Genomic DNA, 19,626 nt, shown 5'->3' with positions numbered 1-19,626 from the left:
TTTAATCCAATAAAGTATAAAATGAGAATAGCTAACATCACACCATAGCCTGTTTCAGTACTCATTTCTTCTATCAACTTTTGAATTAGTGAAAATAACTTTAGGCTCATTTCTCCATTTCCCCACTGGCCTAAAAAAAATCACATTTGGCCGCAGGAAAATAAGCATAGGATACTTGTATACCCTGTTGTAGGGCAGGAAGGGATACATAATTACTAAAAAAGTGCCATAATGGTGTGCAATAGATAACATAATGTAGACAAGTACTCTGCAATTTTGCTGAATGGTATATATAGGCCAAAAAAAGCCCCACAACTAGAGGAAATCTCTGGATACAGGAAAGCCTCCTTTACAAAACAGATTAAACAGCAACTCTCATCTGTAGGACCTGTGGCTTTTGTTTTCTGCAGCCACAGAAAACCAGTGATGTTGCAATAACTTTTATTTATTTTACAGGTTGGTCTGAGAGGAGAAATAAGGGGAGGAAGGAAAGATAGAATTAGAAGGGTCTGCCACTCCCTGCTATAGGGCAAGCCCTTCTGCATCCACATTTATTTTTGGTTTTAGATGTACAGATTCTAGCACGTAATTCTTCACTTCGGAATAAATTACAGAGCGTTGTCATACAAAATCTTTACCATTTGAGGTCTGGATAAAGCAAACTACAGAAGTGATTTGGTCACATCTCCCAATCCCTTATCTGGTTACTTCTGTGCTCTCATCACAGTTCAATTATTCAGTATTACATAAAGTTCACAGACAACTACTCTTCAGTGGACTGGATGGGATAAAAGGTCCCAGCCTGTATCATGGTTTGGTGGGGCAATGGGAACATATGAAGCTGATTGAGGCAATGACCTTAACACAAAGCTGATTTGATCACCTTGGAAGCAACAAGCTCCAAGAGAAGAGTGCCAGTTCATAAATGGAGTGAAGAGGCGTGGGTTTTTGTTAAGTGTCAGCTCAGGCATGACCTGAGAACACAAACACAAAAAGAAACTGGAGCTCCAAAGAGCAGAGCTGATGGCTAAATATAGAGGGCTCACATCTCCTTAGAAACTGACTCATGGTCTGTCATACATAGGAGCAAAACAAGAGAAAGTCCACATGCTACAGTCCTCTTCTCAATGATTTCCCTTCTATTAAAGATTTCTTTGTTCAGCCTAGCCCCAGAGGGTATACTGAGGATTCTTCACATTCTGTACAAGTACAGAATTTTGTACTGAGTACAGAATTCTGCATATTAAGAATTCTCATTTATAAACAAATACACATGGTTTGCATTTTTAAATAAGTAACTAGCAGACACAGCAAAGTAGCTAGAAAATTTTAGATTATGGATTTAAGGGTCGAAGAGAATTAGATTATTAATTCTTAATAATACACAGCATAATCCCCTTTAGATTATGCTGTGTATTACTTCAATGCAGAAGCAAGTATATAATTATTTCTTTGTCTACAAATTGTTATACTATACTTTAAAGCTGCTTCTTATACCAGAGATGTTTGTACTACAGACGTGTTTGCCAATTCTGATTAATAAAATAATAATGATTACATTTCAAAGACACTAACATCTTAGTGACATCAGAAGTACAGTATTTCCTTCTGCCGCCCTCATCAACTGCCACTGACTGAGTGGCCACTGGCCCCAAGATCCAATTCTAGCTATGCCACTGGTAGGACAATGGTTTGACTGATATATAGCAACTAATATGTAACATATCCTCAGTGCAGAGAGTTTCTGGCCACTTCTCTGGATTCTAAAAACCATCACCTTTGAAATGCTTATTGTGCACCCAGGCCATTCCACTAATGCCAGTATCATACAACTCCAAAGTAATTGGAGCTATTTTCCTTCAGCCCCACATTCTCTCTTGCTATGAAGTTTTTGTTTTATTGCTCTTTCAAAATTTTGTCTATGTCTGCTTTTCACTGAAGTCACATGCCCCTCTTCAGTTCCTGCCTATCAGGAAGGCAGGTCACTTTCATGCACATTTCTTGTATACCAAACACCCATGCAGAAAATGCATTTTCCTTGAGAATGAACAGCTACAGTTAGTCAAACCTTCCTCTCTACACATGCCTATACACTGACAATTAAAGATCTCAGGTACAGACTATATTACATGGCTTCCACATAGGTCTGAGCTCCTTCACTAATTAGAAAATAAGTTTTGCCACCCAGTCCTCATCTACAGAATTTTCAATCCTGTCAAGTTGTACTTTAACTGCCCCCACCAAAGGTTAAAGAGCACCAAGGTTTAGACCAGAAATCTGTTCTTAATATCAGGGCAGAAACAAAAAAACAAAAAAAAGCCCTAATTACTTGCATACAGGAAAAGGCCAGGCCAGTTTCCCCACCAACATTTGCTTCCTTTCCAGAACTGTCCACTAGTGTCTATTCACAAGCTGACCCTAGCAATGCTATACGGCCACAGCTACCTTAGAAAAATAAGGAAATTATTATGTTACCATTCTTCAAAACAAGTATCTAGCCCTTTTGGATGTGAAAATAAGTCTCAAGGTTTTATTAACAACATCTATGAGACAATATGAAACTCTGGCCTAAGTGGCATTCTCAGTGGTCACTGAGTGAGGCCCCTCAGTACTATGGCTATGTACCATGGCCCTCATACACAAAAGAAAATAATATAAACACAGGTGGAATCATGAATGTAAAGAAGTTAATCTCATAATGCTAGAACCTGAGTTCAACCCAGCAGACTGGTAAGAGACTGAGGATATATAAAAGGAAATATTTTTTCACACAATATTCTGTAAGCCATCCTGAGGCTGCTGCAAAGGATGGCATATAAATGTCTTAATTAAATTAAAATTAAATTAAAACACATAGTTAAACTATGGAATGTATAGTAATGGCCAGCAATCTGGTGGGTACCCATCCATCTACTTGTATTTTTACACACTTTCAAGCTGCTGGGTAGGCAGGAGCTGGGACAAAACAACAGGAGCTCACCCCACCACGTGGATTCAAACTGCTGACTTTCCAATCAGCAAGTTCAGCAGCTCAGCAGTTTAACCCACAACACCACCTCACGTCCCTGAGAGCAAGTGATTGGCCCAAAGTCACCCAGTGAGCTTCATGACTGAGTGTTGTGTAAAACCAAAATCTCCCAGGTTCCTGGTCCAATATTCAAACCACCACACCACACTGGCTCCCAGGTCAATTCAGTTCAAAATCAGTTGAGACAGTAAGATATGCTAGCTTTGCTTTCAGGTGCTTCTCAGACATGGAACAAAGTAAAAGCAAGATCAAATCCACAGACACCCTATGATGTATGACAACATTGCACTTTTGAAAAATCTCTCAATCTGATAGCAGGTCAGCCCTGAAATCCAGCAGAGCAGAAAGAACAAAACTGGCAAACAGCTCTGCACATGGAAAACTATTCCTGGCCCATTATTCTGCCTTCCACTGGAAACCATAAAAAGGTATCTAAAAAGATCAAGACTGTTCAAGACAGCTGCAAGTACAGTTAAAACACTGTGCAACACATGGCCTCTGTCCATACAACTGCATTTTTAAATAAACAGACATTGTTGGAATTTCCTAATCCTTCTGCAGGCTTTAAATAAAGTTCCTGATTCATTACTGCAAGGGATTCCCCTGAAGCGCCAAGCAGCTACAATGAGCCCAGCAGATGAACAGGCTCATTGAGGTTGCTTCCATTCTTTCCCTGTCTCCTTCTCTCTTTCCTCCAAGCGGTATCCCAGGAGGCACCATGAAAAAGAATGAGTCTCCTCTCTTTGGCAGCCATGATTGTGTGCTGACCTTACCCAGTCTTGCCTGAGCAGCTTTCTCTCCAACAGGAACAAAGAAAAGGCCACACACACATTCCTGCTTGGGAGAAAGGCACAAGGACAAAGAGGGCTGCACTCACTGCCTTCTTCCAGAGACAACATCTCCCAGCTGATCTGCCCCTCTTCTCCTTGCATGTGAAAGGCTTCCTTTCAGGGCTGCCCTGTCCAGCTGATCAGCCCGACTTCTGTTCCAAAGATCATCTCTGGAGCAGACAGTGGGAGAAGTCAGGACACCTCTGGCAGCTGCAACAAAGTGGGGCACCTGACATACTGCCACAATTTTTTATCACTGGGTGCTTGCCATGTTATGCAAAACTAGTCTCTCAGTTCACATTAACAATAAAACTCTAATCTTTCCCCACCTGCTTGTCAACTATTCAGAATATTAGATTAGTCCATCATCTTGAAAACTTCTATATCTGTCCTATTACTGAGAGCTGATTCTGTGGTTTTATAGCTCAACTGCTTAGTCTAGAAAAGCAAAGCAAAATGAGTCTCCATATTCCCCTGCTGGAATCTAATTTTTAAAGCATACCTCCAGGACAATTGGAAAGCTCAGCAGACAATTTTATTCTGACTACTTGAAACTCTCTCTTCTTCTTCAATTAGAAGAATTAGCAAGCTACAACCCGGATGCATGACCACGCATTTCCCTCAATCAGTGCTGCAGTCAATTATTCTACACTTCCCTTAAGACAATTACAAGGTATAAAAATAGGCATGCTGTCAAAATGCAGGAGTCCAACCTACAGCAGCTCTAGATTCAAAGGAAGTTGTCTCTTCCTCTTTCACAGCACTCACACCTGACCAGGAGAACAGCAAAATGCTGTGGGATGCCTTATTCATGTTGAAATCACAGCACTGGGGTATCACCACATGCGGCTTTCAAGTGTTTCTCCCATTTCTCTTCAGCAGAGAATGCTGGGGTCAGTACTGTGTGTAGAACCTCTGAAGAGGGTTAGGGTGAATGCTCAGAATGGGCTCTTTCTCAATTCCTCTTTATAACAACTATCTTATTTTGAGGGTCAAAGGATAATCCAGTCATAAGCCTTCAGCAGTTCTCTTGTGTTTGGTAATTCATTGACAGCATTTTGCACTGAAAACGCCAAGATGGGGCTGAAGCAGCCTTTGAAGAGGTATGATCGACACCCAAAGTTTCTGTCAGTGAAATACCAGCAAGATTCTGAGCAGACATTAGGAATGTCATTTATCTAGCATATGCCAGGATAGTGATGAGGCTTAAATGATGATCCAATCTTTAAGAAATCATCCTTAATATGTCCATAAAACTGCTTAGACTCTTTCCACCACACCCCAGTGTGTGAAACTATTTGAGCAGGTTTTGGACCTATACCTGAAAAAGCACATAATGGACTCATCTCCTAATCTGCAGGTGATTACATGTGTGAGAATATGCACAAACAACCTAAATTCTTCTAAAACAAATGGAGATAGCTATCAGAGGATATTCTGACAAGCATATATTATTGATGAGAAAGCAAGTGTTGGTGGCCTACCAATCACCAGGCAAAAGGAAAACTCTTCTATCAATTTTTCTATCATATGAAAAATTCTATCATTTTTTTTCTGATGACAGTGTGCATTCTTGTGTTTATTATATCCTAGAGTAGCCTTTCCCAACCTTGCGCCAACCAGGTATGTTGAACTAGAATTCCCTCAATCCCCAGCCAACATGGCTAATCCAATATTTGGAGGGCACCAAGGTGAGGGAGCCTGCTCAAAAGGATGCACTCACCTTGATGTAAAAGCACACAAACATGGGATTTTGAGGGAGCATTGACAGGCAACATGAAAAAATGCAACATGCATAAACTCCTATACTTTGGGCCAATGAAAACTTCTCTCGTGGGCTGAGCATTGCTATCTGCACAAGTGAGACCGTTTAAGGTGCTATCTGCACTGAGACTGTTCAAGCTGCCATCTTATCATACAGTTGTTGATGGATGGACTTGTGACTGTTTAAGTGGTGCACACTACATCTCTCCTGTAGAGTAGAAATAGTAAGCAAGCAATTGATAATGGCTGCAAGAAAAATGTTTCCACATTATCAAATGCTTCAGAAATTAATTATTCCTTCAGGAATTCTAGGGACACCTAGCATAAAGTAACACCGTGTTACTTTAAGGTGCCAGCTTTCAGATTAAGTGCTAATTCATCAACTCAGAGTAGGGCCTTCTCTGCTGTGGTGCCCAGACTCTGGAATGTACTTCCCAGAGAGGTACACCTGGCGCCAAGTTTATACTCTTTTCGGCGCCAAGCCAAAACCTTTTTATTTAAACAGTATTTTAAAATTTAACAACTTTTAACCTTCAGTCACTCTGTTTGCTTTGTGATTTATTGTTTTGTCCTGTTTCTATCATATTGTGCTCAGTTTTGGGCCCCTCATTACAGAAAGGATATAGCCAGGTTAGAATCAGTGCAGCATAGGGCCATAAGGTTGGTGGCCGGTTTGCAGGGGATGCCGTATGAGGCGAGACTGAGGGAACTGGGTCTCTTCAGCCTGGAGAAGAGGAGACTCAGAGGAGATATGTTGGCGACATACAGGTATGTGAGGGGATGTCACATGGAGATGGGTAGAGACCTGTTCTCCCCTGCAGAGGAAGGCAGGATGCGCTCCAACGGAGCAAAGCTCAGGGAGCCAAGGTTCCATTTAGATGCCAGGAAGCACTTCCTGACAGTCAGGACCCCGAGGGTGTGGAATGGGCTTCTACAGGAGGTGGCTGAGGCCCCATCGGTGAGGGTGTTCAAAGATAGGCTGGATATGTACATGGTGGGCATGTCATGAGCGGAGCCAGCTGGTGCCGGAGGCCAGACTAGATGGCCCAGGAGACCCCTTCTGACTCGCTCTGTTTCTATGTTTCTATGATTGTTTTAATTGTTCTTTTAAATATTGTAAGCTGTCCTGAGATTTTGTATAATAGGACGGCATACAAAAGTTTTTAATCAATCAATCACAATATACACTCCTCACAAACAAAGAGCCTGATCACGTAGTCTGGCACTCACTCAGACATGTAAAAATTGCCTCTAAGTGACCAGCCTCCCTACAAGTTTACACAGTATGTTAGACTCTAAGTGCAGATACTGCAGCCCAGTTCTTCACTACTGTAGTGAAGTGTAGTGAAGTGTAGAGCTAGTATACTATAGTCAAATTCTTTCTCCCAACTACCTGGCAGAAGAGATGTCAGAAGATGGGAACACGGCAGCACACTAAGATTACTTCATACTTTCATTCTTTTCCTGCTCCAGTATTAAGGCTAGGCAAAAAGGGCACTCAAGTTGTCCTGCTTGTTCCTGCCAAATGAGCAAAAATAGCAGCAGTAAATTTGCCAAGATGTGTCTCCCCACCATCACCTGTGTGATCTAAAGTTGCCAAATTCGGTATGGGAACACTAAGCAACAGAAGGGAGAATTTCAGCAAATGCAGTTTCCTTCAATGCAGTGCTACTGTGATGGGTTAAGCTGTTCCTATCAAAATTCTCCACTGAGTGCAGCTCTTAAGGCACTTGTCTCCTGTTCCCTATCTCACTTGTTAGTCTATCTCAATAACAAGCATGTTCATGTGTCACTTCAGGGTCACTACTGCATTTTTCAACTTGCGGCATGGAAGCACTAGCTGCTTTCTGATATTCTTAAAATGCAGCAGTAGAAAGCAAACACCTTCTCTAACCAGCATTATTAGCCAAGTGAGGCAAACTAAAAAGAGGCAAACTAAAAACATACATAGTCATTTGGATTTGTAAGTTTGTAAGGAATTCAGCAAGGAAAAAGAAAGCAGAAATGCCAAGGGATGTTCTAGGGAATCACCCTGGGGTAGATGAATGTGCATTTCAAGTGAAGCTGTAAATCAGGTGAGGGAGGCTATGAGTCTAACCAAGCCCCAAGGCAGAGGGAATGTCTGACAGAGATAGCTTTCTACATACATATGAGTGATATGATAGCCTGGTAATTCACAGCTGTGGTTCCCAGACAATTTCTAGGTAAGGTTTGATTACCAAGGAAGATATTTATCAAGGTAAGATTAAGAGCTTTCATGAACATTGACCTACTGCTCCAAAGCCATCACCTTTTCATACCAGGTCCAGATGGCTCCTATGACACTTTTCCTGAAACAAACCCCAGTCCCTGGCTACAGCCAGCTGTAGATATGCAAAGGTGGCCACACATCTGAGCTCCTGCAGCCACTGCTGTATTGCTTGTGCCTAGAGAATGAATTACTGGTGGGGCCTTCCATAGATAAACACTGAAAGCTCAACTGGCTTATACACCAGTCTCAGAAACACTGGAGCTCATAAAGATAAGGGAAGCAGAAAACTCTCTAGAGATGAGATGACCAATTGTAAGAGGTACAGCCACAGTTCGCCAACAGTGGAACTGAAGGTATGTTTACACAAGGGAAAGGGCAAAGATATTGGATAGGTATGCTGAGATTTTGCAAACAGGCCTGTCCCAAATATTATTTATATAACTGAATTCTTAATGGCCCGGGTCACTTGAAATGCCACAAACCTGCCTCACAAGTCCAATTTTGCCCACACCTTCCAGGAGTCACCTGAGAGTCAGCGTGGTGCAGTGGTTACAGCACTGGACTGCAACTCAGATTTGAGTTCTAGTTCCCACTTGACCACTTTGTAATTTGGGCAAATCACTGGCTCTTAGCCTAACCTACTTTTTAAGAGGGATCATCAATTAGTAGAAGAGCACATGTTTTGCATTTAGAAGATCTACAACTTCTCCAGGTAAGTCTAAGGAAAGATTTCTGCCTGAAACCTGAAGAGTCACTGCCAGTTAGTGCCAAAAGTACCAGGGTTAATGGACCAAAGACCTGACTCAGAATAAGGCAGTTTCCTATGTCCTACCTCACAGGGTTGTTGTGAGGATAAAAATGGAGAGCGGGCAGATCATGACCTGCCTGGGGTTCCTTGCAAGAAGGAAAAAAAGAGAGAGGGGTACACATATCATCATAATCTCTAGCCTATCATTTCTGCCATTTACTAGTTCTGGTAGTAGCCTGTTTATTTGCATGGGCCTGCAAAACCCAAAGCCGCCATCATCTATATTTATCACAAGTCATCTGTAACCTGTGTGACTGCTAACAGAAAAGCTTATTACTAACATGTAATACCCACCAACTCACCAACCCTCAAGTCAACAGCTATTCCAAAATGCAAATGTAAACTATCTTTACAATATCTCAAATGTACATTCTTGTTATGGCATTGACACCCACCTTCTCTCCTCCCTGCCTGCAGTAAATGAAACAGCATACCTAGATTTTCCCCTAACATCAAATCGTGCAAGTTTATACAGTTTGCGGCTATTCTGCCATTCTTGCTCAAGTAAGAATGAGTCACCTTCACAACACAGTGATCCTCATGAAAGTAGACACTACTAGAAAGACTATACCCTGGAAACACCAAAGAGCACCAGAATAGCCTTGCAGGAATTCCACTTCACATTGTTTCAGTAATGAAAAAAAAAAGTTAGTAATCAATCAATCAATTTCAATTGATCATTTGTCTTTACACCAAATGGATTAAAAATTACTGACAGCCAATAGCTGAAGGGGTAGGAAAAATGAATAAGTGGATCCTAAATTCACAGCCCCAGTTAAAACTTTCCCACATTGGTTAAACAATTAAAGCTTGAAAACTGATCTATTGATTAAAATTTGCAATCCAGCAAGCAAGCAAGTTTCTTGCACCCAGAGTTGTATAATTATGGAAGTAACAGTCCATATTTGAAAAGCTTGTTACTAGGAAGTGAATAAACATCTGTATTACTTTCATGTCTCATGATTTCTAGGCCTATCTCATGATTTTAAGGGGCTGAATCATGTCATTGTTGGTGTTGGGTTTTTTAACCTCATGACAAGTAATATTAAAGGCAAGGACTGGATGACTCATCTAAAAAAATACAATGTCCACTACATTTGTTCAGATTCTAAGCAAGGAAATTCACAAATACATCCAGCTCTTCAGGCTAATCACCAGCAAAAGGCATCTTCTTGGAAGTTAATTACATTGCCTCTCACTGATTACCATAATTTTTCAAGAAACCAACGATCCTCCTCCACATAAACACTTTCTCTACTTTTTCTTTTACTCATAGTATAGACTCTGATCTGCATCAGCAACATGTTGGCTTCAATGATCTGCCGCACATGTAGAGTCCTACATACACTGTAATGATTTCAGTGCTATTTCTATGAAACTCTAGCAACTAAAGAGACTGAAAGAAAATAAAACAGCAAAGATGGACCACTATGACCAGAACATATGTTTCCTTGAAGTTGACATATGTTCAACTTGTAGAAGTTAATAATTCTCCAAACAGGGAGATACCTTCTTGAAGCAACATCATGGAGAACAGCACAACGCAGTTCCAGCAAACACAAGTAAAAAATTAGTACATCATATCCATAAGTGAGGGGGAAAGTAATCAGCCCCTTTGATACCTCAACACCCACCTGTGAAGTCAACACTCATTAATTAATTTTCAGCCTAAGGATGTGGGGGGTTAAACTGGTAAAGGAAGACAGCAACAATCATCTTTGTAAGTTGGGGACCACAGAGTTATTGGAAGGTCATCTGTACCAAAGCAAAACTAAATCCTTCAAAAGCAACTTTTAGCAGAAGCTCTCTTGGGCAGGTTCCTGACAACCCTTTATTCATTCTACATTCAGGCCCTGTTCATACAAAACTAACTGGTTGTATCCACACATAACGGTAAGCCATGGCAGAAATGGCTTATTGCTATGTGTGAATACTGGAAGCATGGTGAAATGTCGCATGTTGGTTACTGTGAATCACCACAGAGAACCAATGGTTTGTTCTAAAGTTTCCACATTTCAGCATTGCTTCTCATCATGTGCAAAGTTGGTTGCTATGTTTTTCCATGGTTTTGAGGAGCACATTCTGCCATGCATATCTGGACATCTGTCTGGGAAACTGCCAGCAGGCTGTTGGGGTGGATGGAAGGGCTTGCAGGGAGTCCTGTGGACTGTTGGGGACAGGGTGGGGGAGAGGCAGAGGGCAGGAGTCATGGGCTGCCTGGGACACTCACTCTGGTGGTCCATGCACAGCACCAACACAAAGCAGCACCCAGGCAGCAGCACCATACCCAGCTGACCCTGTGGACATGGCTCCCTGTCCTCCACCCTAGTGTACACTCTGGCCTAATGCCCAGCCACCTCATCTCACCAATGCCAGCTTCACCATCTCACCAATACCCATCTCACAAATGCCACCAATGCCTGCAATGCCAGCTTCACTACCATGGCCCATGTCACTGCCCTACCTTTGCCCTGTCTTGTGAGATGCCCACCGATGTCTCTGTCATGTCAACAAGTCCTCATACAACACAACAGGGACATTGGGAAGGCTTTGGGCAAGACAGGATGGCGATAAGGTGACAGGGCAATTGGGTAGTCATGGTGGTGGCCATGTTAGAAACACAGAGAACCAGGGCAGCCAGGCATCAGGAACCACATGCCAGAAAGGAGGGAAGAGAGAGCAGAGGCATCCAATCAGTGCCTGGTCCACCAGCAACTCAGCTGTTGCTAGGACAACAGGGCAGGAGGAAATGGTAGCTGGAGTGGCTGCAGACACAGCAGATGCTCCTGCTGCCAAACTTACTGTCAAACATGAGGAAATCATGGAAAAGCACTGCAACTGGGGTCATACAACATGACATGCAATGGTGAAGTATGGAAACCCTAGAACAGACCATTGTTTTTCAAGGGTGATCTATGGCAACCATGCTTCACCATGTTTCCTGCATTCACACATAACAACAAGCCATTCCTGTCACAACTTAAGTCATTCTCATGCAGTTTTTGGTAGGGCAAATTAATGCAATACTAATTGAAGGCAACATACTTATATATGCACACAGCATATCACGCATAGCCTTCACAGGTCACTTCTGAATTACTGTATTTTTCCGTCTATAAGACACACCCATGTATAGGACGCCCCCCACTTTTCTTACCGATCTCCGAGCGAGCAAGCTGCTACCTCGCCACGCGCACATGCCCATGATCACACCAGTCTCCCCCCTGAGTGCACACCCGCGATCGCACCAGTCTCCCCCCCAGCACACCCATGTTCATGCCCATCTCCCCCCCCCAAGTGTGCCCGTGCCTGCTGCCGCCACCTTTCAACTGGCCCCCTGTTGAAAAAGCTTGAGGACCCCTGGGCTATACGCTTTCCGCAGCATCAGCTGACATCAGTTACATAAGGCTCATGATTGGAGGAAACCTGTTAGCTTGTCTCTGCAATCGGAATTTTCGCTTGTGAGGCTAGTTTGCAGAGATAAGATATTGGCAGTTTCACAACCACGGTTCTCCTCTCAGCCCCCCGTGTATAAGACACCCCTCCATTTTTCTTTAAAATATTTACCTAAAAAGTATTGTCTTATACAGGGAAAAATACGGTATCCAAGGTGCATGTAACTACTCAACTCTAGAGCCCAGGGAAAGTTGGACTTTAAGAGGGATTCTATCATATTTATATGCATCAACCAACACAGACAGATGGTTGTATGGGATGAATTAGTACAGGATCCACAAAATACCGAGACACTTTTGCCCTAGCCCTCCACCCCAAAAATGTAGCCTACTGTTTTCTGCTATATTTCACATACCATTATGGCAAAATTTGGTGAAGCTTATCCTTAAATATCTGCTAATATGCCTCTATGCAAAAGTTGGCCTACAGCCACCACAACTTTTACCAAGCCCACTCATTTGCTATTACATATCGTTGACAGCCTAACCAGATACTAGGGCACTGTTTTCTGGATTCTAATTACATCCCTTGAAGCTGAAATTACAGCTTGCATTCAGTCTACACCAAATGCTTCCCACACAGAGGTCCTCCTTCAACACAATGAGACAACATTTGTGCAACCCATCAACAAATTATGAGAACAGCTCAGGCTTACTTTCCATGCACAAATATACAGGCACTCCACTTGAATCCCAATCCTTGTAGCATCTGAGAGGCAGCATGTTTACTGCTGTCCATATGCAGTATGTAGTTATCATTTCTCAAGAGCAACTGCTTAAACATCAGATTACTGAAGAAGGGAGTCTGGAGTGAAAGATTAAAGGAATTATAAGAATAATTTGTGAGCTTTTGTGCGTGCATGCATGCGTGCGTTTAAGCAAAAGGAAGACTGAAAGGTGTAAAATAAAAGGGAACATCTAGCTACTGCCACAGGGAATGAAATCCAGCTCTTTATAGCTGGACATCATTTTCATTAAGAGCTATTATACATAACTACAAGGATCTCTCAGCAAGATTTCATCTCTGTTTCTGTTGATTAGCTATATCCTTCTACCTAGAATTCCCCATCTCTCTATCTGTTTTCTCTCAACAAATTCACACTTTATGTAGCACTTATGCTTTGCCACCTGTACAGGTGAAGTGTGAAGGAAAAGTTCTTCCAAATATACAGTAGAACAAGGACCAGCCACAGAATTATGCTTTCTTAAAGTGTGATGCCGAAGCATTTCCAGTGCATAGTTAACTACCACTCTAGTTTGTTGCCAGGAAACATGAAATACAAATTGACTCTTAGTCATTTGGACTACACTGACCCAAACTCTTGCAACCAGCAGCCTGCAAAACACTCATCTTTCAAAACTCACCACTCCCAAACAATAAATCAATGCACAGATCTTGTCCAAATGCAACAGCTTTAAAATTCTGCACAATAAAAATTCTCGGCATTTAAGTCCTAATAATGTCTATGCAAGTTAGAACACCAAAGATATTAGAGGATCTTATCCCCATCATTATCCTAACAATCTGTGCTTCACACTAGAACATATATGATGTAACATGAATTTAAGAGCTTCTCTGACCAGAAACAACTCATTAATATCTCTGCTACTGTTCCAGTCATTATGTATGCCTTGGTTATTCTCAGCCCTGTAAAAAAGGCACATCTATACCAGAAATCAGAAAAAAGAGTCTAATTTTATGTATGTATGTATGTATGTATGTATAGCATGTATATTCCATTCTTAGCAAAAGGTATCAGAATGATGAACAATCAGTAAAATCATTTAAAACAGAACATAGCATAAAACTAATATTTGTTGAATGAGAGAAAGAAAAGTGAAGCAAAACTCTGCTACTTATTTCAAATAAATCCTACCTCTACTTGGCCTGTTATATTGGTTTTGAGAAAGTGTATTTAATATTTTTCCAAATATTCATTTAGTTGTGCTGTTTTGTCTTGCGTTGTGTTGAGACAAAAATGTAACAATAGTCCAGGGAAGGGCAACTTGTGGTCCTCCAGATATTGCAGGGTTGCAAATTATATCATCTCTCATCATTGGGTATGTTGGTTAGGGTGGATAGAAGTTGTAATCCAACAACAATAAGAAGACTCAAGTGCCCACCTTTGATATGCCAGTATAGTTAACCCATGATGAGCTGCAATACATGCTCATCATGGGTTAACTATTTTAATTGCGCAATATGCCATTTGTCATGTTGTCCAAACTAAGTCATCATAAGTTATTCAATGGTTAAACAACTTTTTCTTAACTTCAGTGCAAACTCTGGGTTAAGTGAGCATGGTATAACCTGCAATTAACCCATGAAGACTGGGTTTGGATGGCGAAGTATAACGGTTAATCAGCCCAGTCAGGCACCACACAATGAAGGCAATAGCATATGCAGTTCATTGTGGTTAAATAACCATTGTGACATGGTTTGCATTACAAAGCTAGTTCATTGTAACCACAATGAACTGGCTTTGTAATGCAAACCATGTCACAGTCTATGCTCACCAAAATACTGGACCCTCAATCTACAGATGCAGTGGCTTTCTATGGAAATCTTTGGGAAGAAGGGAAAAAATCAGCAGTGCATAAATAAAAGGTTCAGAGGCAGATCTAGTGGACCAAATATCACAGACTTACCTCTCAGAGAGTTTTAACATTTCAGGCTAAGCAAATTTCATACTAGTGCTTAAAACAATATAGTTGCTAGCACAGATACATATTTATGTACAGGCTCAGCAGTCTAATTGGTATAAATCAACTAGGGCTTCCCTAGACTTGACATACAGCACCCTATTCCAAAATATCAACCTGGACAAATGGAGAGTCTTTTATACTCTAAAATTTAAACCTTTGACTATCCAAGGCAAACCTCAGAAAAGCTGTAAAACAAAAGGAAATATTTTTCAGGAATATTCAGAATATGAATCCATATATAAAAAGGACTATATTAACTAATATGTATATCCTTCCTTCTTATTTTTAAAGAATTCAAAGGGACTCATTTAATTCTCTTCCTCTTGCTCTCTCCATTTTACCCCTAACAACTACCCTGTGAGGGAGGTTGGGCTGAGAGTCTGTGACAGGTCCAAAGTTACCTACTTGGCTCCATGGCTGAACAGAGACTAGAACTCAGATTGCCTGAGTCCCAGTCCCAGACTCTTAACCACCATACCACACTGGCTTTCAAACTTTAGTTTGGCTACCGTCAGAGAGATGAACTCTCAAAATTGAGGCAGAATGTAGATTATATTTAGATTGGCACAACAGTCCTAACTAGCTGGGGATTTGGAGCATTCCTACTATAACTGATAATTGGATGCAATTTTAGATCTTGTTTCCCCTTTAAGATGCAATCTTATGCATGTTTAGAAACAATATTTGGCTGGGAAATCTTGGGAGTTGTAGGACTTTTTCCATCTATCTGTGCATCCTTAATCATTTTAGTTAATTTTGTGCAACCATGCACTCAAGTGAGCTAAGAAAATCTTGAACACTTGGGAACACATACTAGCTTATCTGCCAAAATTTGATGCATGTAAATAAGCAAGGAGGAAGACAGTCAACACTCTGGGTCAGTTCAGCCTACAATGTTGGGCTTCAGGTAATGATCACAGGTGTGACTTCCTTGCAATTCTGTCAGCTGCCTACCTGCAATTGCAATGGTGTTCAGGCTAGTTTCTAACTGTTCCCTGCAGCTTCTCCTGGAACACCATAGTTTATGAGTGGAGCAGCAGCACAATTGAAGATATGGGGTTCTGGTTTCAGTAGAGATGCTACTAGTAGCACTGGCTTGGTGAGAGTAGCCCCAAAAGCTATGTATACCAGTTTCAGTTGGTATGATAATGCTGATTCATTAAACATCTCCTGGATGCTACAGTGTGCATGTGTTGGATGTACATGGCATACACAAACAGTCTTGCAGCCTGTGTTCCTATCCTCCCCATTGTTTTGGATTCGTCTGTGTTAGTATATTATGCCATTTGTTCACATTCACTTTCTTTAGTTAATTGCTCTGCATGTGTTTCATTTTCACTACTAAGTTTTCTAGCTGTTCTTAGGAGCAGGCAAGAGCACCTTATTCCCCGATTGTAAATTAGATAGGCCTTTTCTAGACTGTCTTCTAAACAATTCCTCAGTAATATTTAGCATATACTCCATAAAGTGCCATGAACACTGATGCCACTATATAGATAAGGTAGTCTGCAGCTTAGATCACTTGCTTATTTGCTATGCACTCACATTCAGTTCTTGTTCAAAATGCTGATGTACTTGCAGTCGGGATCATGTCAAGATAACTTGACAAAGCCTGATAAAAGCAGGGCACTTATAAGTACTTGCAAGAACTTTATGCCAATGCATAGTCCAATTCCCTTCCCTGCCCAGCTCACAGATTTCCGGGTTCTGGAAAAAATAAAAATAAATCTCACGCACTTAACATCTTCCAGCACTGGCCTAGAAATCAGAGATTTCAAACAAGTGTCTAAATCCTTTACAGAGACACAGATATTTCCAGCTATATTATACAGGGCTTGAGAACATACAACATATCCAAAAGCACGTAAGTCCTAACAAAGCACAAATAGCACACCTGGCTATAGAAACTGGTAGAATATGGTTCTGTTGCTCCAATTCCCTCTGTTGCAAAGAGTAATGGACTCATACCTCCTACCACTTCATCCCCATGTAAAAAACTAACAAGTCTGGTTCACAAAATCACCACAATTTCAGCAGGCTGCAGTGCATGCCAGGTAATTTTTGAACATTCAAACTGGGTATGAAAGGGCTGTTCAGCCCTCACATAACCACTGCTGCCTGGGGTCTAACAACAAGACAAGTTGTGGCGGTGCAACTTGAATATTCAAAATAGTGGCCGATGTGATTTGAGTGTGCAAACTGGCTGAGTTGTTTCTATACTATATTTGCTCCACTGAGGGATTTGCTCATGTGTCCAGATAAAGCTATTGTCATGCAATTGCTCTGTATCATGCACATAATATTATGGATGTCCAGGTAAGAATGTCTTCCATCTTTTTACCTTCCACAAAAAAAAAATCTATTAAGGAAGAAATGTAGAATAAGAACACCCTGGGTGCTTCCAGATTAGACTTTTGCCCTACTATCACCCTGCTTGGTTCACAGAATTTTTTTGGAGGAGGGCACACAACAATGCTTCCGCTCATATTGCAGTCACAACATTTTCCCACCACTTCCAATATTTTCCTTACAGCAGAAAAATCGAGGGGGGGGGGAGGCAGAATACAATGCCTTCTAAATGTTTTGAATGCTTCCAAATGTGCACCTCCTAGTGCCACCAATTAGAAAACATGGCTTGCTAGGCTACTATTCTTTACTAGCGAACAATGAAATACAGATACATTTTTGTAAAGAACTTGCTAGGGTACACATGGTGACGGATGTGAGAGCGAGATTCTCACTAAAAGCTATTAACTTTTTTCCCAAATTAAACAAAAGAGTTAAGAACTCTACTGCTGCCAGAAGATAAATAAACTTTAATTTACTGCACAGGTCAATTAAAGGATTACCCGCCGAAAAACGAAACAAAGAGTGTTCCGATGAAAGAAGAAACTATCTCCAGATCAAACAACACGCAAAGACGGAGAAATCATCTCCGAGTGCATCCTCTCCCGTTTAACACTTGATCGCACACAGCTCTACGTTACTTCCTCTTCATAATTCGCAACACCTATGAGCGTAGATCCGGTGCTCAAATCCTTAAGACGGACAGGAATCCCACTTCACCATATGTCCGCACTGAGAAAAGGGTTGGCGGGAGGGGAATAAGAATCCCCTCCGATTGCGAACACGGCGGCACAGTTAAACCAAGTTGAGAGAGGCAACCAATCCGCGCTAAGCGATCTTCGTTACGCGCCTCAGATCGAAAACAGGGCGCCTCGGCGTCACACAAGAGCCGGGACGCCTCGCTCCCTTTCTTCCCACAGGAAAGCTGCCTTGCCTACCCCCAAATGTTTCTTGCCTCACACCCCCTCCAAACGGTGGGTCTTGCCTCTCGCTCACCTTCGGCCGAAGATCTTAAGCCCAAACCTTTTCTTGCTGTGCCTTCGTCCCAACGTGAGGATCTTCTCCGGCTCCTGGCACATGGAGGTTTCCGAACTGGCGGAGGACGGAGAGCTGGAGCAAGCGTTGGAGGCAGCAGTCGCACCGCCGCTGCCGCCCAAGCCACTTTCGTTGCGCTCCTGTGGCTCCATAACCCTGTTGGCTGAATTGCTGTCACCTTTACCCGAGGGCGTCAGTCATACCCGTGGGAAGAGTCGGCGGCGATCAGTCCCAGAAGGCAGCGACAGTCTCTCTCCTGAGTCCATGAACTGCTGCCCGGGAGAAAGAACGAAAGTGTTTGCGAAGCTGCCTCGGCCCGGGGCTAAGCCAAGACGGCTCCCGCTGGAGACGCGGCGACGGCGGCTGCAGAAACTAGAGCGCGGCAGTCTAGTGGCATGTCCCCACGATGGGTAGTGCATGCCCGGCTCAGTCCCAGCTGCGATCCTCGGCGTGCCTCGTCGGGAAATTGGAGCCGTGCAGGAAGTATCAGCAGAAAGCAAGGTAAGCGCCCTAGGACCCCAAATAGCTGCCCAGGAAGCTGCCTCCTCTCAGCAGCAGCAGCCTAGAAACCTCGGCAGAAGCGGGCTCGGAGCTCCCTCTGTTGTTTCTGAGCGCGCACTGCAAGAAGTCGGTCTTGCTACCGCGGGTGGAGCAGCCGGTACAGAAACGCAGGCGGAGAACCGCCCGGAGACCGCGACGAAGAAGTCGCCACTTGCCAGTGGCATCCTTCCAGCACAAGCTGGAACAAGCGCCACAAATCTGACGTGAAGGGAACTGGCTGAAGTAGGGCCAACGCGAGCTGTATCTGTGCTACAACTTCGAGAGGAGATAGGTAGAGTCCGGTTAAGGAAGAAAACTCCATCTGGGACACTGGCCTTGGTTGTGTAGGGCGCTCCTGAGCTAGGAAGCTGGCCGGGTGGCCACGGAATGCAGAGGGGCTATGCTAAGTGCCTGCTGTGAGAATCCGGTTTTGGTGGACTGAACTGGGTCTATCTACCACTGCTGCTGCAAAAAGGAAAGGATGCCCTCCTGTCGGTTCATTTTCCAGCTTACACTGCACATTCATCCTGCACTTCACATTGCTGCTGCTTCTGGATGGAATAGTGCAGATGAACTGCTACCTCTCAAAACCACACACCTGCTCAGAGCAAATAAGGGGCAATGCAGGAAATGAAAACTTGAGAAAGAAAACCTGTTTTTAAAAATGAACTTCCATTAGGTGCACATATGTCCCTTTAGACAAGATAAGGTTCTGGTGATCATACACAAATGCATTCTCAGGAGGGGGCTGTTAGCTACTGAAATACATCCAAAAAGCCTAACTTTTATTAGATGTTTCACACTTGAGCCAGGGGCTGGCTCATTGGGTTTGTACCTACATTAGCATCAAAGAATGCTTACAA

General features: G+C 42.6%; 1 protein-coding gene across 3 annotated transcripts in view; it reads right to left on the bottom strand.

The window, feature by feature from the left end:
- DGKZ (diacylglycerol kinase zeta) overlaps positions 1 to 19,626 on the bottom strand; it is a 127,424-nt gene that overhangs the window by 99,521 nt on the left and 8,277 nt on the right. For 2 of the 3 annotated variants that reach the window (XM_044437111.1, XM_044437112.1), the window contains exon 1: positions 18,185 to 18,709. The exons of the other annotated variant lie outside the window; for it this stretch is intronic. In XM_044437111.1, the coding sequence (XP_044293046.1) occupies positions 18,185 to 18,375 (191 nt within the window). In that variant the 5' untranslated portion in view covers positions 18,376 to 18,709. Of the gene's footprint in view, positions 1 to 18,184; positions 18,710 to 19,626 lie in introns of those variants that run through there. 3 annotated transcript variants of the gene reach the window in all.

The sequence above is a fragment of the Varanus komodoensis genome, unplaced genomic scaffold, assembly GCF_004798865.1.
Source record: "Varanus komodoensis strain SLA01 unplaced genomic scaffold, ASM479886v1 scaffold3, whole genome shotgun sequence".
In the NCBI taxonomy this organism is placed as follows: Eukaryota; Metazoa; Chordata; class Lepidosauria; order Squamata; family Varanidae; genus Varanus; species Varanus komodoensis.
The sequence above is the reverse complement of the archived record's forward strand: the minus strand, read 5'-3'. Positions and strand labels throughout refer to the sequence as shown.